The 22597-nt window shown below is 41.4% G+C and overlaps 1 protein-coding gene across 2 annotated transcripts; it reads left to right on the top strand.

Annotated features, from left to right (window-relative positions):
- The first annotated feature begins 305 nt into the window (after nucleotides 1-305).
- On the top strand, nucleotides 306-22176 carry lhfpl2a (LHFPL tetraspan subfamily member 2a). 2 transcript variants are annotated; one of them, XM_079586853.1, is made up of 3 exons: nucleotides 306-569; nucleotides 15341-15923; nucleotides 21139-22176. In XM_079586853.1, the coding sequence occupies exons 2-3, from the start codon at nucleotides 15506-15508 to the stop codon at nucleotides 21393-21395; spliced, it is 675 nt and encodes a 224-aa protein (XP_079442979.1). In that variant the 5' UTR covers nucleotides 306-569; nucleotides 15341-15505; the 3' UTR covers nucleotides 21396-22176. The 2 variants fall into 2 exon arrangements, with proteins under 2 accessions (XP_079442979.1, XP_079442980.1); XM_079586854.1 differs by lacking the exon at nucleotides 306-569 and adding an exon at nucleotides 13625-13707.
- The last annotated feature ends 421 nt before the right edge of the window (nucleotides 22177-22597 follow it).

Below are 22597 nucleotides of genomic sequence, written 5' to 3'. Positions count from 1 at the left end.
ATTCTGAGATATTTCTCATTAACATCTAGAGTAGATCTATTGAGATGCAGGGTCTTTCTTTACATCACATTTCATTTATTATTATAAGTTTATTCATTTATTAAAGCACATATATTTATATTAAATTATTATAATCAAATGTAGCCTATGTTAGTTAAAATTATTTTGATTTTTTTGTGTGAAGATTTTAGCCTCTTCTAAACTTTTCCAGATGTTATGAAGTCTGACAAAGATTTTTATCACCGTACAGATCATTTAAAACTAGCCTATATACGCAATAAAATCCCGCAACATCGGAACAATGAGAGCCTCGTGTTGCTCTGATTAAAGAATTATTGAGCGAGCACGCGCACACACAGCTGTAAACCCGCGTGGAAGCGCCGGTGTGTTGCCGTGGTGACGGTGGAGAGAGAGAGAGAAAGGGAGAGAGAGTGAGTGTGAGTGACTGTGTGTGTGTCGGTGAATGAGTTTGTGAGCTCGCGAACGGTTTAACGGAAAGCTTTGTTTTCTGGATGTTTTAAATCACCGACTTTCTTCCTCGAGACCCTTCGACTGACGAGCGCGCGAACGTGAGTATCTTTTGTTCTCGCGCATTTACCTCAGATTTCTACATTTACCTCATATTTCTACATTTACTACCTCACTTTCTTAAATGAACACCTCAGATTAACGGAGAAAACAGCAGATTAATTGTATTTAGAGTAGACCAAGACCACATAAAGACTTCAGTCAGAAAGTGTCCCGTGTGAGTCCGTGTTTGCGTCTTCTATCGTCGGCTCGTCCAGAACGGAAAGTCGTGGCAGGAGAAGCGACGAGTTCCTTCTTTCTCCCTTCTCTTTTTTCTGGATTTTGAAAGCGTTTTTCTTTGCTTTTACGTGTTATAACTTTACATTTAGAGCTGATGTCTGTGATAAATGTTAATTTTTTGTAGGCTTAATGTTTCTGTGAGGAGGTTCGTTCAGATTTACTCATTACTCCATTTAGCCTATCTAAAACAAACCGTTTTATTTGCTTTATTTCATTCAGTAAGTTAGTAGGCTATGTCAGAGACACACAGTAAACCAAGTGAAATAATATTAACGAACATCTGACGGTATTATCGTGGATTAAAGATACTATCATGGACATTATTATTGTAATATCATATTTGTACACGTTATACTATAAGATCATCATTGTCTTATTATGTGTATTGATTCCATTTGAACTATACTGATTAATTTTAGAACTGTATTGAGTCATTTTAGAAATGCAGTGATTCATTTTATAACTATAATGATTCATTTTAAAAGTTTTGATTAATTTAGTAACTATGATTCATTTTGGAATCGCAGTGATTCATATTTGAACTGTAGCGATCCATTATTTTAATGTTTAATTTGAGAAGTTTTGATTCATTTTGTAACTATAATGATTCATTTTAGAATCGGAGTGATTCATATTTTAAATGTAGCGATCCATTATTTTTGTTTATTTTTTATAATGTTTCATTTTAGAAGTTTTGATTCATTTTTCAATTGTAGTGATTCATTTTAGAACTGTTGTGATTCATTTTTTAACTATAATGATACATTTTTTAACCGTTTTGAGTAATTTTTTAACTATAATTAATCATTTTAGAACTGCATTGATTCATTTTTTAGCTATAGTGCCCATTTTAGAAATGCAGTGATACTTTTTAAAAATATGATTGTTCTTAGAACTACATTGATTCATTTCAGAACTGCATTGATTAATGTTTTAGAATAGTCGATTTCGATTAATTGTGCCTCTTTATCTCACAATTCTGAAAAAAAAAACCGGTCAGAATTGCAAGTTATAAACTCGTAATTGCTAGAAAAAAGTCAGAATTTGTCTATATCTATAGTATATCTATCTATCCATATCTCGCAATTCAAATAATGAGATATATAGCAATTCGAGTTCTAGTCACAATTTTGAGAGAAAAAGTCACAATTAAAAGTTTAATAGTGATATTTTTTAGCTTTTTTTCTCAGTTTAAACACCATCCTGACCGTGAATCATTCTCTCCGCTGTGCATCACAAAGTTTGTTACATGATTTCACTTATATTTTTAAACACTATGTGTCAATAATGCCACTGCTTTAGGGACCCACAATGCCTTGGGCCGCAGTGTTTCCCTGCGCTGGCCCTTTAAGGCGGCCTGAGGTTCGCTGGTTAACCAGCACTCGATCATCAGTGAACGTTCACTTTATGGAGGCTAAGAATAAAAGCGTGGACGGTCCAACCGTAAAACTGCAGAAGCCAAGAGAACACAAACACACACTGCCAGAGAGAGAGAGAGTGTGTGTGTGTGTGTGAGGCTTCCTCCATGGAGAAGTGGAAAATGAGAGCAGTTTTCCTGCACTGTTTGTGGGCCGTCAGGTAAACAGTGTGTTGTTCAGATCTGCGAGTGTGTTAAACCCTCGTGAGCTGCCTACCTAGACTGCGCTTTCAGGGATCATATGCACACTAGCAGAAACCATGCTGGAAGACTTTAGATATTATCCAGACGACACACTGACGGATTGGCAGTGACAAAACTGACTTATGTCATTCATTTTAGAACAGCAGTGATTCATATTTTAACTATAATGACAGTGAGCGGGAGTCCGGATCGAACCGGAATCAATGTAGAGTTTGGTGTGGTGCTGTGCTGTGATTGGATGATGACCGGTGTCGTGTTGATCAGTCTATAAACGGGACAGCTCGGTTCGGCCCGATATACGGGACAGCTGGCAACCCTATAGTGTCCATGTTTAACCCTATAGTGTCCATGATAAACCCTATAGTGTCCATGTTTAACTCTATAGTGTCCATGTTTAACCCTATAGTGTCCATGTTTAACTCTATAGTGTCCATGTTTAACTCTATAGTGTCCATGTTTAACTCTATAGTGTCCATGTTTAACCCTATAGTGTCCATGTTTAACCCTATAGTGTCCATGTTTAACTCTATAGTGTCCATTTAAACCCTATAGTGTCCATGTTTAACTCTATAGTGTCCATGTTTAACTCTATAGTGTCCATTTTTATCTCTATATTATCCATGTTTAACTCTATAGTGTCAATGTTTAACTCTATAGTGTCCATGTTTAACTCTATAGTGTCCATGTTTAACTCTATAGTGTCCATGTTTAACTCTATAGTGTCCATGTTTAACCCTATAGTGTCCATGTTTAACCCTATAGTGTCCATGTTTAACTCTATAGTGTCCATTTAAACCCTATAGTGTCCATGTTTAACTCTATAGTGTCCATGTTTAACTCTATAGTGTCCATTTTTATCTCTATATTATCCATGTTTAACTCTATAGTGTCAATGTTTAACTCTATAGTGTCCATGTTTAACTCTATAGTGTCCATGTTTAACTCTATAGTGTCCATGTTTAACTCTATAGTGTCCATGTTTAACCCTATAGTGTCCATGTTTAACCCTATAGTGTCCATGTTTAACCCTATAGTGTCCATGTTTAACTCTATAGTGTCCATGTTTAACCCTATAGTGTCCATGTTTAACTCTATAGTGTCCATGTTTAACCCTATAGTGTCCATGTTTAACTCTATAGTGTCCATGTTTAACCCTATAGTGTCCATGTTTAACCCTATAGTGTCCATGTTTAACTCTATAGTGTCCATGTTTAACCCTATAGTGTCCATGTTTAACTCTATAGTGTCCATGTTTAACTCTATAGTGTCCATGTTTAACTCTATAGTGTCCATGTTTAACTCTATAGTATCCATGTTTAACCCTATAGTGTCCATGTTTAACCCTATAGTGTCCATGTTTAACTCTATAGTGTCCATGTTTAACCCTATAGTGTCCATGTTTAACTCTATATTGTCCATGTTTAACTCTATAGTGTCCATGTTTAACTCTATAGTGTCCATGTTTAACCCTATAGTGTCCATGTTTAACTCTATAGTGTCCATGTTTAACTCTATAGTGTTCATGTTTAACTCTATAGTGTCCATGTTTAACTCTATAGTGTTCATGTTTAACTCTATAGTGTTCATGTTTAACTTTAATGATTATTCCAGAACTGCAGTGATTAATTATGCAGAATAGTCGCTGTGATTGGAAGACGTGTTTAATTGGTTACAGTAAGATCGTCTGTAACACGAGCCTATGTGTGTGTGTGTGTGAGTGAGAGAATGTGAAACCCAAGACCAGCACAGTGTTAAAATGCTAATTGAATGTGTGCTGGAGGTCAGAGGTCAAACAGACACAGCTGCTGTCTGGGTTCATATTAGGCACTCATCGTGTGTGTGTGTTTCTCAGACGTGTGTGTGTGTGTGTGTGTGTGTGTGTGTTTCTCAGACGTGGGTGTGAGTGTGCGTTTCTCAGACGTGTGTGTGTGTTTCTCAGACGTGGGTGTGAGTGTGCGTTTCTCAGACGTGTGTGTGTGTTTCTCAGACGTGCGTGTGTGTGTTTCTCAGACGTGTATGTGTGTGTGCGTTTCTCAGACGTGTGCGTGTGTTTCTCAGACGTGTGTGTGCGTTTCTCAGACGTGTGTGTGTGCGTTTCTCAGACGTGTGTGTGTGCGTTTCTCAGATGTGTGTGTGTTTGTGTGTGTGTGTGTTTCTCAGACGTGTGTGTGTGTGTTTCTCAGACGTGTGTGTGTGCGTTTCTCAGACGTGTGTGTGTGTGTGTGTGTGTGTGTGCGTTTCTCAGACGTGTGCGTGTGTTTCTCAGACGTGTGTGTGTGCGTTTCTCAGACGTGTGTGTGTGTGTGTGTGTGTGTTTCTCAGACGTGTGTGTGTGTGTTTCTCAGACGTGTGTATGTGTGTGTGTGTGTGTGTTTCTCAGACGTGTGTGTGTGTGTTTCTCAGACGTGTGTGTGTGTGTGTTTCTCAGACGTGTGTGTGTGTTTCTCAGACGTGTGTGTGTGTGTGTTTCTCAGACGTGTGTGTGTGTGTGTGTGTGTTTCTCAGACGTGTGTGTGTGTGTTTCTCAGACGTGTGTGTGTGTGTTTCTCAGACGTGTGTGTGTGTGTTTCTCAGACGTGTGTGTGTGTGTTTCTCAGACGTGTGTGTGTGTGTGTGTGTGTGTTTCTCAGACGTGTGTGTGTGTGTGTTTCTCAGACGTGTGTGTGTGTGTGTTTCTCAGACGTGTGTGTGTGTGTGTTTCTCAGACGTGTGTGTGTGTGTGTTTCTCAGACGTGTGTGTGTGTGTTTCTCAGACGTGTGTGTGTGTGTTTCTCAGACGTGTGTGTGTGTGTTTCTCAGACGTGTGTGTGTGTGTTTCTCAGATGTGTGTGTGTGTGTGTGTGTGTGTTTCTCAGACGTGTGTGTGTGTGTGTTTCTCAGACGTGTGTGTGTGTGTGTTTCTCAGACGTGTGCGTGTGTTTCTCAGACGTGTGTGTGTGCGTTTCTCAGACGTGTGTGTGTGTGTGTGTTTCTCAGACGTGTGTGTGTGTGTTTCTCAGACGTGTGTGTGTGTGTGTTTCTCAGACGTGTGTGTGTGTGTTTCTCAGACGTGTGTGTGTGTGTTTCTCAGACGTGTGTGTGTGTGTTTCTCAGATGTGTGTGTGTGTGTTTCTCAGATGTGTGTGTGTGTGTGTTTCTCAGACGTGTGTGTGTGTGTTTCTCAGACGTGTGCGTGTGTTTCTCAGACGTGTGTGTGTGCGTTTCTCAGACGTGTGTGTGTGTGTGTGTTTCTCAGACGTGTGTGTGTGTGTGTTTCTCAGACGTGTGTGTGTGTGTGTTTCTCAGACGTGTGTGTGTGTGTTTCTCAGACGTGTGTGTGTGTTTCTCAGACGTGTGTGTGTGTGTTTCTCAGATGTGTGTGTGTGTGTGTTTCTCAGACGTGTGTGTGTGTGTTTCTCAGACGTGTGTGTGTGTGTTTCTCAGACGTGTGTGTGTGTGTTTCTCAGACGTGTGTGTGTGTGTGTGTGTGTGTGTTTCTCAGACGTGTGTGTGTGTGTTTCTCAGACGTGTGTGTGTGTGTTTCTCAGACGTGTGTGTTTGTGTGTGTTTCTCAGACGTGTGTGTGTGTGTGTTTCTCAGACGTGTGTGTGTGTGTTTCTCAGACGTGTGTGTGTGTGTTTCTCAGACTGGTGAACTGGATGTGGCCGGTTCTGGGCTGTAAATGGGTCACATTACGTGTGGAGTTTTCCATGCGCTTCCCGAACGGAGCATGTTTGATTGAATTAAAACCAGCCTTCAAATCAAGCCCTGAGGTCTGAGCGCCGGTGTGTGTGTGTGTGTGTGTGTGTGTGTGTGTGTGTGTGTGTGTGTGAGAGAGAGAGAGAGAGAGAGAGAGAGAGTTTGTTTGTGTGTGTGTGTGTGTGATAGAGTGAGAGAGTGTGTGTGTTTGTCACTCAGATGTCAGACTGACCTGTAAGCGTCTTCATTGTGCTCTGTGTGCGTGCGTGCGTGTGTTTGTGTGTGTGTGTGTGTGTGTGCTGTAGTGTGGGTCAGTCATGCACACTGATAAGATTAGTGCTGTAGTAAACCAGTCTCGTTCTTATCTCTCTCTCTCTCTGTGTCTCGTGTGTTTTTCATCTGTGCTGCATCAAGCAAATTCCTCTTGCTCTCTCTCTCTCTGTGTGTGTGTGTGTGTGTGTGTGTGAGCTCACGGCAGGGTGTGTTGCAGCTCTGCAGGACACTCAGCTCTTCCCGCTTGTAGGATTCATCATTCCCAGTTTATTATTCCCCAGCACTAACAGACTCCAGTGTGTCCAGTTACCAGATTGTGATGTGTGTTAATGACCCACAGCTGTATGCAAATGAGCCGCCGCAGTGCCCAATCACGGCTGAGTGTTTTCGTGATCACATGATTGTGTATTTTGATTTGTGTTCGGCTACTGATGTCATTAGAAACATTCATTTCACAACTGAAGGTGTCTGATAACAGTTCCCACTGGGTTTCCTCTAGTTTTCCTCTGGTTTTCCTCTGGTTTATCTGATTTTCTGCTGGTTTTCCTCTAGTTTTCCTCTGGTTTATCTGGTTTTCCTCTGGTTTATCTGGTTTTCCTCTGGTTTATCTGGTTTTCTGCTGGTTTTCCTCTAGTTTTCCTCTGGTTTATCTGATTTTCTGCTGGTTTTCCTCTAGTTTTCCTCTGGTTTATCTGGTTTTCCTCTGGTTTATCTGGTTTTCCTCTGGTTTATCTGGTTTTTCTCTGGTTTATCTGGTTTTCTGCTGGTTTTCCTCTAGTTTTCCGATGGTTTTCCACTAGTTTTCCGATGGTTTTCCTCTAGTTTTCCTCTAGTTTTCCGCTGGTTTTCCTCTAGTTTTCCGATGGTTTTCCTCTAGTTTTCCGCTGGTTTTCCTCTAGTTTTCCTCTGGGTTTCCTCTGGTTTTCCTCTAGTTTTCCTCTGGTTTTCCTCTAGTTTTTCTCTAGTTTTCCGCTGGTTTTCCTCTAGTTTTCCGATGATTTTCCTCTAGTTTTCCGCTGGTTTTCCTCTAGTTTTCCGATGGTTTTCCTCTAGTTTTCGGCTCGTTTTCCTCTAGTTTTCTGATGGTTTTCCGATGGTTTTCCGATGGTTTTCCTCTAGTTTTCCTCTGGTTTCCCTCTAGTTTTCCTCTGGTTTTCCTCTAGTTTTCCGCTGGTTTTCCTCTAGTTTTCCGATGGTTTTCCTCTAGTTTTCCGCTGGTTTTCCTCTAGTTTTCCGATGGTTTTCCGCTGGTTTTCCTCTAGTTTTCCGCTCGTTTTCCTCTAGTTTTCCGCTGGTTTTCCTCTAGTTTTCCGATGGTTTTCCTCTAGTTTTCCGCTGGTTTTCCTCTAGTTTTCCGATGGTTTTCCGATGGTTTTCCTCTAGTTTTCCTCTGGTTTCCCTCTGGTTTTCCTCTGGTTTTCCTCTAGTTTTCCTCTGGTTTTCCTCTAGTTTTCCGCTGGTTTTCCTCTAGTTTTCCGATGGTTTTCCTCTAGTTTTCCGCTGGTTTTCCTCTAGTTTTCCGATGGTTTTCCGCTGGTTTTCCTCTAGTTTTCCGATGGTTTTCCTCTGGTTTTCCTCTAGTTTTCCTCTGGTTTTCCTCTAGTTTTCCGCTGGTTTTCCTCTAGTTTTCCGATGGTTTTCCTCTAGTTTTCCGCTGGTTTTCCTCTAGTTTTCCGATGGTTTTCCTCTAGTTTTCCGCTGGTTTTCCTCTAGTTTTCCGATGGTTTTCCGCTGGTTTTCCTCTAGTTTTCCGCTCGTTTTCCTCTAGTTTTCTGATGGTTTTCCGATGGTTTTCCGATGGTTTTCCTCTAGTTTTCCGCTGGTTTCCCTCTAGTTTTCTGATGGTTTTCCTCTAGTTTTCCGCTGGTTTTCCTCTAGTTTTCCGATGGTTTTCCACTAGTTTTCCGATGGTTTTCCTCTAGTTTTCCGATGGTTTTCCACTAGTTTTCCGCTGGTTTTCCGATGGTTTTCCTCTAGTTTTCCGCTGGTTTTCCTCTAGTTTTCCGATGGTTTTCCTCTAGTTTTCCTCTAGTTTTCCGCTGGTTTTCCTCTAGTTTTCCGCTGGTTTTCCTCTAGTTTTCCGCTCGTTTTCCTCTAGTTTTCCGCTCGTTTTCCGCTGGTTTTCCTCTAGTTTTCCGCTCGTTTTCCTCTAGTTTTCTGATGGTTTTCCTCTAGTTTTCCTCTGGTTTTCCTCTAGTTTTCTGATGGTTTTCTGATGGTTTTCCTCTAGTTTTCCGCTGGTTTTCCTCTAGTTTTCCGCTGGTTTTCCTCTAGTTTTCCGATAGTTTACTATGATGTAATGAACTATTACATCATCACCACCGACCAATAGGAGGTCAGAGGTGTTCAGGAGGCGGAGTGGAACTTCTGCCGTCACAGCAGTTCGTTCTTTGATTTCCGTTGAAGTATATCGGGCCTTTATGTAGAATAAAACTGCTTTTCATCAGATAATAAGGAATTAGATTATAAAATGTCAAATTAAAATAAATAATTTAAAATAACACACAAAAAAGCATTGTTTTGTTTACTTTCATGTCATGTGACTGTAAGTGACATCAAAGAACCATGAACATGCAAATGTGTTGTTAAATTATTGAAATATTAAATCTCAAACGGACTTGTTATTTATAGGAAATATTTGATCTCAAAGGGGTTTGTTTGCCTGACAGTAGTTTAGGAAACACGTGTTTCTCAGTGAAGGTCAGAGGTCACTGAGAATGTCTGATATTTCTGTGATATTTCTCGCTGGGATTTGTGGGAATGTTTGGAATGATTGACATGCAGTCGAGACTTAGCTGACACACACACACACTACTGTCATTCTCAGCATCTGTCTGTCTGTCTGTCTGTCTGTGGGTTCAGTGTATCAGGAGGACACAGGAAGTGCTCTGTCAGGAGACAGGAAGTGCTCTGTCAGGAGACAGGAAGTGCTCTGTCAGGAGACAGGAAGTGCTCTTTAAAGGCTTGTGGCTGTTGTGAATCCATCAGATGAGCATCAGTAACTCGAGATCAGATCTGATGGATGTTTGCTCGTTGATGGATTGTTCCTTCTGTGTGCAGTGTTTCCCGGAGGATTTTCCGATCATGAGACTTAACCAAATTATTAAACTTATACAACATTTAAAATAAAAAATTCTATGAAATGGTTTTTTTTTTTTGCACAAATTCGGTGTTGTGTGTTTTCTGGTAATCAAATGAAGACATAAAACATGAATTTAATTTCTTTTAATCATGAAATGAAACAAACTTTTTGTCAAGTCACCTTCATATAGCGCTTTAACGGTATAGCTCGTCAAACACTGCTGCTCGATGAGCTTTACTGGCGACATCAAAACATGGAGGAGAACTTTTGATTATTCCATAAAAAATAACGTTTTGATGATAATTTATTTGCATTAGTGTTGGTATTATTACACTGACGCATCTAAATCCTACTGCACAACACAGGGCTCCAAACAAAAAAATCAAGTAAGGAGCCATTGGCTCCTATAGGGGAAAAAAACAGGCGCCAAATAATTTTTTTAAGAGCCACATAACAATGCATTTACTTTTAGTCACCCTGTTGTGTGCATGTCTCTCCTCTTCTTACAGTTTCAGCATTTTCATCTTGTGAATGTTCTGGGAACTGAAGCTTATTTGGGAACTGAATGTCACTTCCGACTTATGAACTATATACAGTCAAATTAATTTTTTTATATAATAAATAATAAATTCCCGCAGCTTGCCTGCACGAGAAACTGCACGTGCTAACGGTGCAGTCTGTGGAGCATTCTTCGCGATTATGTGATCGCGTGCATTTTTATGCTTGTTACTGTCCCCGTGTTTTCTCACAGTCTCTTTTTTGAAATGGTTAGTTCCTGTAATGAACTCCGTTTTCCCCGCTATTTCTTTGCCCGCTCTTGAACAAAAGTCACAAAAAATTGTTTGTGTCTCGTGATCATACCTCAGTAGGGCTTCACGATTTTGGCCAAAATGATAATCACGATTAATTATCACGATTATTTGTTGATTTGTCACATAGGCTAATTATAACTGGTTTTTACATTCATATTGTGCTACATTTCCTGCTAATGTGCATCAAAATAAAATGGGTCCTCTTATTCACCAAAATTCAGTGCATCTCCTGAATAAATAAAAATAAATAATTTATTAATATTTTAAATTGTATTTATATACATTGTATTTATAATAATTATTAGGATAGACTATAGATATTATCTTCTGTTATTATTATTATTACCTATTATTACATGGCTTGGTTAAATTCTAATGTAGAATGCAGTATGTTATTTCTTGATAAGACACAGTTGCCATGAAAAACAGAGCGTTGTCACGGACACGGAAGCAATACAATCGTTTTTAAATCAATATTTTGTGTCAAATTATTGATTTATTTGGAAGGTAGCCATGTAAGCGGGATCCCGATGTCAGTGAATACAATTCTGTAGTTGTTATTTGAAGTCTCTCGCGCGCAGACACCCTCGGTCTCTCTCGCGCACTATTGCTCGCGCGCAGACACTCTGTCTCATCTCGCCCAGTTGAGTTCGCTTCGCTTTTGTTCAGTCCGGCAAAACATTCTAGTTTCTACATCTAGAAACTAAGCTGTGCGGTGCAGGGAACAACTCTGATTATTGGCTCGTCATGGAGCCAGCGCTAGATTGGCTTTGCAAAAAAAAAAAAAAAAAAAAAAAACACTTTCATATGGGGCGTTCTATGAACAGAATGACGCATTTAAAATATCGCATATTTTTTGTTAGCAGAGGTGTGTCATGCGTGCTGGTGATTGACAGAGATGAGGATTGCTTGAAGAAGTCCAATATTTTTCGCTTTGACATTTTTTTTCTGGCACGAAAGGTGACATTCGCTTTACCCGTTCATATTTTGGCGCTTTCACTCAGTTCACACAAAGCGTCTCATTTCATGACGTTAACAAAACAAATGAAGCGATAGGCTACTGGTTATAAAACATGCATGTATGATGCAGATTTTACAATCAAAGGGAGTAAATTTGTATTGTCGCCAATGGCGACCTTGGCAGAAATTTCACTCGCAAATAAATATATTTGGTCGCAAATGCGACCATTTTAGTCGCAGTTTGGAGCCCTGCAACAGTAATATATTTCTGTCAAGTTAACAGAACTGTTATCTGGACGGTTGAAGACCTTTGACTTTAGTGTGTTTATGACATGACCATAGTTATCCTCAAATGAAGAGGTTCATAAATATATTCATATTTAATTAATAATCACGAAGTGACTCTCACAGCGGAACTGGAGTCTGGAGCTGAAGTTCATGCATTCGTGAGAGTGTGTGTGTGTGTGTGTGAGAGAGAGAGTGTGTGCGCGTGTGTGTGTGTGTGTGTGTGTGTGTGTGTGTGTGTGTGTGTGTGTGTGTGTGTGTGTGTGTGTGTGTGATAATGAGCTGCGTTCGACACAATGAGACACGTGATGTTGTTCAGAGCCCACCTGCCATCCTGGAGGAAAACCCCTATAGTGATAAACACCCGACTGAGGACTAGAATAGAGCCGTGTGTGTGTGAGTATGAGAGTGTGTGTGTGAGTATGAGAGTGAGTGTGTGAGTATGAGAGTGTGTGTGAGTATAAGAGAGTGTGTGAGAACAGCGTAAGCGCGGATGTAAGATGAGAGTGAATGCAGTCAGTAGGTGAGTAGGGCAGCGGGTTTAGGTCTTTTGTTTGTGTGTGTGTGTGAGAGAGCGTGTGTGTGTGTGTCTGAACAAATTAAACTGACAAAGACTCATTCTGAACAATAGCTCTGCGGATATCCTCCTCCTGCAGTCTCTAAGGGACACTGTCAGATCACACACACACACACACACACACACACTCTCACTCACACACACACACACTCACACACACACACACTCTCACTCACACACACACACACTCACACACACACACACACACACACACACACACACACACACACGGGTACAGGACCTGAGAGACACACACACACACACACACACACACACACACACACACACACACACGGGTACAGGACCTACAGTTTGAACCGGTTACAGTTCCACACACTGAATCCATACTGAGGTCATCCAGAGTGTTTACGCTGAAGATCAATGTGTGTGTGTGTGAGTGAAAGAGTGTGTGTGTGTGTGAGTGAGAGAGTGTGTGTGTGTGTGTGAGTGAAAGAGTGTGTGTGTGTGTGTGTGTGTGTGTGTGTGTGTGTGTGTGTGTGTGTGTGTGTGTGTGTGTGTGTGTGTGTGTGTGTGTGAGAGAGAGAGAGTGAGTGAGTGAGTGAGTGAGTGAGTGAGTGAGTGAGTGAGTGAGTGAGTGAGTGCGTGAGTGTGTGTGTGTGTTTGTGAGAGAGTCAGTGAGTGTGAGTGTGTGTGTGTGTGTGTGTGTGAGAGTGTGTGTGTCTCTCTCAGGTCCTGTACCCGTGTGTGAGTTGTTCTTAGTTTGATCCCATGTGTTCTGGGATGAGTGTGTGTGCGCGTCATAAACATGATCTCACTGAACACACACGTCTGCATGAGGGCTGTTGTCCATGATCCTCGCTCCGCCAGATCTGCAGCGGCTCTCCATCGTCAGGCCAACCCGTGATCGAGGACGTTTCCCAACACTAGTGACCAAACACATGTGGGAACATCAGGAAGCAAACATCTAACTCTATTTTGAGATGGTTTGCGTGTGTTTTATGCAAATTAATATCCTCAGACATTCATTAATATCAATTCACACGCACGTGTCGTGAATGAGAGAGTTTCATGTCCTGGTTTTCCAGTGATCTTCCTCTGGTCTCCTCCGTTCTCGTGTGTGTGTGTGTGTGTGTGTGTTTCCATGTTCACAGCGTATCAAACACATACGGTGTGGCGTTATCACAGCACTTCTGACACATGACATGATCATGTGATCTCTCCTGACCGCATCGTCACATTCATCCGATCCTACACTGATGTGTGTTATGATCCGATGATGGGCTGGTGAACTTCAGCCGCTGCCAGACTCTGTGTTATTGTAACCCAGATTCAGCTGTAGATGGGCCCCTCGGGGGCGGAGCCTGTGGGGGGCGGGGTCAGAGGAGGTGACATCACTGGAGCTGTAGGGGGCGTGGCCTGTAGGGGGCGGGGTCAGAGGAGATGACATGTCTGGAGCTGTGGGGGGCGGGGTCTGTAGGGGGTGGGGTCAGAGGAGATGACATCACTGGAGCAGATGGAGCCTGTAGGGGGAGGAGCCTGTGGGGGGCGTGGTCAGATGAGATGACATCACTAGAGCAGATGGTCATTCAGACTGTGGAGTGAATGAGACGAGACGCTGGGATTGAGTTCATATGACTTCAGTTTATCAGAGGTATTTATCTGTGTGTGTGTGTGTGTGTGTGTGAGAGAGAGTGTGTGAGAGAGAGAGAGTGTGTGTGTGTGTGTGTGTGTGTGTGTGTGTGTGTGTGTGTGTGTGTGAGAGAGAGTGTGTGTGTGCGTGCGTGTGTGTATGTGTTGAACTGTCTCTGTCTTTCTCTGGACTTTCATTATGAAGAGCTCAGGATGTATGAAGCTGATCTCTTTCTCTCACACACACACACACACACACACACACACACACACACAACACACACACACTCACACTCACACACTCCAGTGAGGTTTTTATCACTCAACAGGCTGCAAGGTTCAGAGGTCAAGGCTTTTCAGAAGGTCATGTGATCTGAGCATTTGGTTTCAATTTCTCGTTTCTGTGTTATGGAGACACAGAGGCCTTATGTTTATACCTGCATGGACCCGTGTGTGTGTGTGTGTGTGCGTGTGTGTGCGCGCATGTGTGTGTGTGTGTGTGTGTGTGTGTGTGCGCGCTATAGTGAAATCCTCAACACAACTATATTAATGACATCAATATCATTGGAATCACTTTCAGAGTGATTTAAAAAACATCGACAGCCAATCAGAATCCATCCTGCTTTAAAGAGCATTTAAAGAAACAACTGCAGCGCATAATAAACACAACGATATCGAATTTAGTTATTATTATAGAAACTGTCCTTGGTGTGAATGGGCCTTAATTAGTATATTTTTATATACTTGAGTTGAGCACATATGAGCATCATATCGAGATAGCCACATAAGCCACAGTCCAGCTTCAGTGAGTTCAGTGATGCTCATTTCTGCTGTAAAGAAGTTATTAATTTAGTTCATATATATATATATCCGCTCTGGAGAACAGTGATGTCATCGTCCAGCTCAGTTCTCTATAATGATCAATGCAGGAGATCAATAATATTGATGAATATTACATTAAATACTCACATCAATGAATGTAGTATATTTTAGTTTGACAATGTTTTTTTTATTTCATATTTTGTATTTTTAGGGAATTTTTTTATACTAAATTATATTTACGCTGTATTTATAATCCATTTATTAATTTTTTGAGTATAGATCTGAACATTACATTTCCAACTTAAACTGTGAATCTTGAATGCTTTGGATCACATATTTAAGTTTGATCTCTTTTCAGACACGACATTTGCAGATTATTGCTGGAGGGAACTTGAAGAAAGTAACAGAATTTTATGTGTATTGTTATGAAAAATGCACAAAAATACTATTTAAAATTTTTATATGAAATATATTTGAAATTAAAGCCATAAATGTAAACCAGTGGTGTCCAGATGTGAGTGTGATATGTCAGTAATGATCTCTCAGTGAGTGTGTCCGGCTGCAGTACCGAACGCTTCCACTAGAGGAAACTCTCAGTTACAATCCGTCATTTCTGAGCGCGAGAAACACGAGTGTGAATATTGTTATCAGGACCGTTAAACTGTTCAGATCATGTCCATGATTTATGTGTGTGTTCACACAGCAAGTGTCAAAACCTTTACCAAGTTTCGTATGAAGTAAAAAATTAAAGAAAAAAACAAACGTAAAATTTATCCACCGTAAGAACAGAATTCACAGTGTTTTTAACGGCTGTGTCTCCTCTCCTCCTGCAGGTGTGAGGCGATGCTCGAACCCCCGCACTAAGATGTAGAATCCACACGAGGAGGAAGAAGAAGAAGAAGAGAACGAGGACGAAACTCGACACACACAAAGAAAACGAGAGCCGTTTCACCGCCAGAAAGCCCACGGTGACCTCTGACCTCCTCCGCCACCGCACCATGTGTCACGTGATCGTGACGTGCCGCTCGATGCTATGGACGCTGCTCAGCATCGTAGCGGCGTTCAGCGAGCTCATCGCGTTCATGAGCACCGATTGGCTGGTGGGGTTCCCGCGCGCGCCGGACGCCGTGTTCTCGGGTGTTCACGGGTCGACGGGCGAGGCGTATCGGCCCACGCTGGGCATCTACGGGCGCTGCCTACGCCTGCCCCACCTGCGCCGCGGCGTTCTGTGCGGCCCGTACGCCGCTAGCTTCGTGGAGATCGCCAGCGGCTTCTGGAAGGCCACCTCCATCTTCCTAGCGGCGGGAATCCTGATGCTGTGCGCCGTGGCCTTCATATCCGTCTTCACCATGTGCTTCCAGAGCATCATGAAGAAGAGCATCTTTAACGTGTGCGGACTCCTGCAGGCCATCGCCGGTGAGACACACACAAACACGCACACACTCACACACGCACACACACACACACACACACACACACACACACACACACAGCATTCCACCGCGGTAAAGGAACTACAACAGCGCACGATTACACTCTAAAAAATGCTGTGTTGGCTTTAATTAACTTTTTTATGTCAACAGGTCCCACGTAACTAGGTTACATTGGATTTATGTAACATTATTTATTTCAATTAACGTAAGTTAATTACATAAAGTTAATCCAATGCCGTTTAGTTGAATAAGGTTAACAGTCTTAATTTTGTCCAAAACAATGAAGTTAATTAAGTTCAATTATCCTAAAATTAATATTTTTACATTCAACCAAAACAAATAATCCAGCTTCCCACAGCAAAAACTTCAGTGTTAAATGAACTTTCCTGGGAGTGTATATGGCTCCAGACTCAAGAGTGTTAAAGTATTGAAATATGAGTGTTAAATTAACACTCAAGAGTGTAAAAGTTAATGAGATAATTAAGTGATTAATTGAGTGATGATTGAGCATTATTGAAGACACCTGATGTTAACAAGCAGAATCACTGAAGGAGAAAATCTATTTTTTAAAGACACCGTTATGGTGATCAGTGTTTGCTTTAGTTGGGATCTTGACCCTTAAACTATTAACTTTAGATTTTGTTTGGCTGTTGTATCTGAGTTATATCTCTCAGATGTACAATGAGAAAAGTTGATTTGGTGGTGTTGGTTATGTTTTGACAATCATAATTTTGCCTAATCACTGAACTCATTTAGAGTCTAATCTCTGACTTAAATGTACATTGTTAATTACAACATCACTGTGATCCTACCGAATAATATCCAGAATTTTCTAAATAATCTAAAGGATTTCTTAAAAGTTGTTCTGATAAACCAAAATCTTTCTTTTAGGCACACACAGACATCAATAATCGGTGTATGAATCTCAACAATGGTGACAAACAGAATATTCAATTAGGGAAAGGAAATTACTAAAACAATTCAGACCATAATTTATTCATACCGCAATGCATGATGGGAGTCATGAATAAGTTTTGATTGGTTGCACCCAGAATGCACTGCAACATGCTTTATTACTGTCACCATTGTTGAGATTCACAGGCTGATTATTGATGTCGGTGTGTCTAAATAAAGTAATTTTCAAAGTCTTTTGATCAGAATAACTTGTAAGAAATATTTTGGATTATATTGAAAATGCTGAAAATCATTAACAGTAGAATCACAGGCTGCTGTAATCAACATGGTAGACAATACTCTCTAAATGAGATTTGTGATTATGTCAAACGATAACTAACATCACATGAACAACTTTTCTCTTCGTTCATCTGAGAGTTATAACTCAGATACATAAGCTAAACTAATCTAAAGTTAATAATGTAAGGGTCAAGATCCCAACTAAAGCAAACACTGATCTCCATAACGGTGTCTTAAACAATTAGATTCTTTCCTTTGGTGATTCTGCTTGTTAACATCAGGTGTCTTCAATAATGATCAATCATCACTCAATTAATCACTTAATTATCTCATTAACTTTAACACTCGTCAGTGTTAATTTAACACTCATATTTTAACACTTTACACTCTTGATTCTGGAGCCATATACACTCCCAGGAGAGTTCATTTAACACTGGAGCTGCTGGATTATTTGTTTTGGTTGAATGTAAAAATATAAATTTTAGGATAATTGAAATTAATTAACTTAAGTTAATTGAAATAAATAATGTTACAGAAATCCAACGTGGGACCTGTTGACATAAAAAAGCATTTTTTAGGGCTGTTCATTCTAATCTCGTGCTGCAGTTTTTTTACCTGTTCATAAAATTGGTATCGGAAAAAGAATCGTTCAGGAACCGGTATCGAAGTCATGGTATCGCTATTGAACATTCTTGAACGATTCCCAACACTCGGCACTAGCCATGGATGGTTGCTAGGGTGTTGCGATGTGGTTGCTAGGGTAGTCTAGTGGTTGCTAGGGTGTTTTTAAGCAGTTGATTGGTTCTCTGAGTTCTTGAATAGTTTGAGTGTAGGACATTATCTGTGTGTGTGTGTGTGTGTGTGTGTACGTGTGGGGAACAGGTCACATGGGATGATGAGGTCACTTCATCTGTTTTCCAGATGATTCTGCTGATGTGTGAGTCAGTCTGACCTCTGACCCTGAGCAGAGTGAGGGCTGATGGGTAATTCCGCATGATGACATCATGTAGCTGACGCTGGGCGTGGAGCGGATCTCAGTTTGGAGAAGATTGTTGTAATTCCTCCGAGGTTCTCAAACCTTTCCTTAAGAACATGATGTCTGATGCGCTCCAGTGTGTGTCTGTGTGAGGTTTGTGTGTGTGTGTGTGTGTGTGTGTCTGTGTGTCTGTGTGAGGTTTGTGTGTGTGTGTGTGTGTGTGTGTGTCTGTGTGAGGTTTGTGTGTGTGTGTGTGTGTCTGTGTGAGGTTTGTGTGTGTGTGTGTGTGTGTGTCTGTGTGAGGTTTGTGTGTGTGTGTGTGTGTCTGTGTGAGGTTTGTGTTGTTGTGCTTTGCAGATCACGTAATACTCATAATAAACACAAACAGATACTGTGTGTGTGAGTGTGTGTTTGTGTGTGTGTGCAGGGGCGTAGGATTTAGGACAGTGGTGATGAATTAAAATACTAAAATATGATAAGATGAGATTAGCAGCACGACAGCAGAACCCAATCACTGATCTGCAATCAGTTCACCGTATCAATCTGCAATCAGTGTGTCTCATTAGCAGCAGGCGCGTTTCCCAGAACACACTGAGTCCGAAGTCTTGGCGTGTGTTCCATACTCGTGATCCGCGACTCTGATGATCAGAACTCCTCTCGAAGATGCGGATGCGGAGAACACAGAAAGTCGAACACGATTCGGATCTTTATGACGGCCGATAGTTTCGGAGGCAGTGTGTGAAGTGTGTGTAAAGTGTGTGAAGTGTGTAAACGTGATTGAGACGACGTGAGGTTGTATTTATTTTTTAACGAGAATTTCTCTGCGCGAGGACCTTCAGTGTGTGTGTGTGTGTGTGTGTGTGTGTGTGTGTGTGTGTGTGTTGGAACGAGGAGGTAACGGCTGTTTTCTGGGTTCCCCCGGACCGCCGAGTGTGTGTGTGTGTGTGTGTGTGTGTTTGGAACGAGGAGGTAACCGCTGTTTTCTGGGTTCCCCCAGACCTCCGAGAGCTCGAGATGTGACGCTCATGGCCGACCGGAGGACACGCCTGCTAGTCCACTCAAATCTAAGTAACAAATCAGAGAATGGGGCGGGAATATTGGCGGTGCATCAAATTAAGTGCTGGGGACGTGTGTGTGTGTGTGAGAGAGAGATGGTCAGGTAGGTGTGTGTGTGTGTGTGTGATGGTCTGGTGTGTGTGTGTGTGTGTGTGTGTGTGTGTGTGTGTGTGTGTGTGTGTGTGTGTGTGTGTGATGGTCTGGTGTGTGTGTGTGTGTGTGTGTGTGTGTCTGTGTGTCTGTGTGTGTGTGTCTGTGTGAGAGAGAGAGAGAGTGTCTGTGTGTGTGTGTGTGTGTGAGATGGTCAGATGTGTGTGTGTGTGTGGTGTTTAGTATAATATGAGGAAATGAAAGTAGGTCATAAATTCTTTCCACATGTTGTTGAGGGTCTGAAGGTCTCAGAGCTGCAAAGTGCAAAAACACACACACACCTGACCATCTCTCACACACACACACACACACACACTCGATTCCAATAAGGTAAAAACCCCAGATATTCACATTTAGTCTTATTTCTCATTATTATTACTAAGCATTATTAAAGACAAGTAAACACTCAGTAATTAAAAAAGAACAAATAAAAACTGAACAAAGATATGATTGAAATAAACAGTGTTTTAATATTTTCAGTATCAGGTTCAGAAACTAATCAAATGTAGAATAACACTGCAGTTTATTAATGAAATATACATTACAAATATAGTGATAAAGTTATTCAGTGAAGAACGAGTGCATTTTCTCTGTCTTCTGTTTGATTAGTGTTATTAATAATATTGTGGAATATTAGTGTTATTAATAATATTGTGGAATATTAGTGTTATTAATAATATTGTGGAATATTAGTGTTAATAATATTGTGGAATATTAGTGTTATTAATAATATTGTGAAATATTAGTGTTATTAATAATATTGTGGAATATTAGTGTTATTAATAATATTATGGGATATTGGTGTTATTAATAATATTGTGGAATATTAGTGTTATTAATAATATTGTGGAATATTAGTGTTATTAATAATATTGTGGAATATTAGTGTTATTAATAATATTGTGGAATATTAGTGTTATTAATAATATTGTGGAATATTAGTGTTATTAATAATATTATGGGATATTGGTGTTATTAATAATATTATGGGATATTAGTGTTATTAATAATATTGTGGAATATTAGTGTTATTAATCATATTGTGGAATATTAGTGTTATTAATAATATTATGGGATATTGGTGTTATTAATAATATTATGGGATATTAGTGTTATTAATAATATTGTGGAATATTAGTGTTATTAATCATATTGTGGAATATTAGTGTTATTAATAATATTATGGGATATTAGTGTTATTAATAATATTGTGGAATATTAGTGTTATTAATAATATTATGGGATATTAGTGTTATTAATAATATTGTGAAATAGTGTTATTAATAATATTATGGGATATTAGTGTTATTAATAATATTGTGGAATATTAGTGTTATTAATAATATTATGGGATATTAGTGTTATTAATAATATTATGGAATATTAGTGTTATTAATAATATTATGGGATATTAGTGTTATTAATAATATTATGGGATATTAGTGTTATTAATAATATTATGGGATATTAGTGTTATTAATAATATTATGGAATATTAGTGTTATTAATAATATTATGGGATATTAGTGTTATTAATAATATTATGGGATATTAGTGTTATTAATAATATTAAGGAATATTGGTGTTATTAATAATATTATGGGATATTAGTGTTATTAATAATATTATGGAATATTAGTGTTATTAATAATATTGTGGAATATTAGTGTTATTAATAATATTATGGGATATTAGTGTTATTAATAATATTGTGGAATATGAGTGTTATTAATAATATTATGGAATATTAGTGTTATTAATAATATTAAGGAATATTAGTGTTATTAATAATATTATGGAATTATTGAACCTTTGTGCGCAGGTCTGTTCCTGATGGTGGGTCTGCTGCTGTACCCCGCGGGCTGGGGTTCTGCTAAGGCGCGGCTGTACTGCGGGCCGGATGCGGGCCCGTACCGGCTGGGCTTGTGTTCTGTGGGCTGGGCGTTCTACACGGCGCTGGGCGGCACCGGCCTCAGCTTCCTGTGTGCCGTGTTCTCCGCGCAGGCCGAGGTCGCCACGTCCAGCGACAAGGTGCAGGAGGAGATCGAGGAGGGCAAGAGCCTGATCTGCCTGCTGTAGGACCCTTCCCAGAAGCCCCGGCGGCCTGTGACACGCCCCCTTCCCAGAAGCCCCGGCGGCCTGTGACACGCCTCCTACCCAGAAGCCCCGGCGGCCTGTGACACGCCCCCTTCCCAGAAGCCCCGGCGGCCTGTGACACGCCCCCTTCCCAGAAGCCCCGGTGGCCTGTGACACGCCTCCTACCCAGAAGCCCCGGTGACCTGTGACACGCCCCCTTCCCAGAAGCCCCGGCGGCCTGTGACACGCCTCCTACCCAGAAGCCCCGGCGACCTTTGACACGCCCCCTTCCCAGAAGCCCCGGCGGCCTGTGACACGCCTCCTACCCAGAAGCCCCGGCGACCTGTGACACGCCTCCTACCCAGAAGCCCCTGCGGCCTGTGACACGCCCCCTTCCCAGAAGCCCCGGCGGCCTGTGACACGCCCCCTACCCAGAAGCCCCAGCGGCCTGTGACACGCCCCCTACCCAGAAGCCCCGGCGGCCTGTGACACGCCCCCTTCCCAGAAGCCCCGGCGGCCTGTGACACGCCCCCTTCCCAGAAGCCCCGGCGGCCTGTGACACGCCCCCTTCCCAGAAGCCCCGGCGGCCTGTGACACTCCCCCTTCCCAGAAGCCCCGGCGGCCTGTGACACGCCCCCTTCCCAGAAGCCCCTGTTCCGAAGCCAAAGCGTCTCGATCGCCCCCTGGTGGCTGGTCCCAGTATAGCTCATAAGCCCCGCCTCCCCATGTGGTCTAATGGGACCCTATGGAAACTAAACATTAAAACTACAAATAATATTTCTCCAAAGATGTTTTCTGTCATTTTATGTCGTTTTTATCACGCTGATTTAAGTTTGTGTTAGTTTTTTTTAAATAAGTTTGATCTTAGTTTGTTATTGACGGGAATGTGACGCCATGATTGACAGCTGTGATTGACAGCTTCTCTAAATTAAGTCACTGAGGCACCAACTGACTTTCTGGGGACTTTCGGGAGTTAATTTCTACAACTCCGTTCCCGTTTACTCCACACAGTAAACTTAGCAGCGGTGTCCGCGAGAGTGGGCGGGGCCTCAGGACTGGCCAGTGGAGGAGGGCGGCCATCTTCTGTCCGCGCGCCCGCAGCCGAAGCCCTGGTGTGTGTCCTCTGGTGTACAGACGCCTGTATATAATGTACATATCATCCTGAAGGATTGTGGGAAACCACTGTGCCAAACACACACACACAC

The sequence above is a fragment of the Phoxinus phoxinus genome (genome assembly GCF_949152265.1).
Source record: "Phoxinus phoxinus genome assembly, chromosome: 17".
Taxonomy (NCBI): Eukaryota; Metazoa; Chordata; class Actinopteri; order Cypriniformes; family Leuciscidae; genus Phoxinus; species Phoxinus phoxinus.
This window is presented reverse-complemented; position numbering and strand designations above follow the sequence as displayed.

Coding starts and splice junctions, on each gene's coding strand:
- lhfpl2a (XM_079586853.1), top strand. CDS start 15,506: ATGTGTCACGTGATCGTGACGTGCCGCTCGATGCTATGGACGCTGCTC. Junction 15,924..21,138: donor ACTCCTGCAGGCCATCGCCG/GTGAGACACACA, acceptor CTTTGTGCGCAG/GTCTGTTCCTGATGGTGGGT.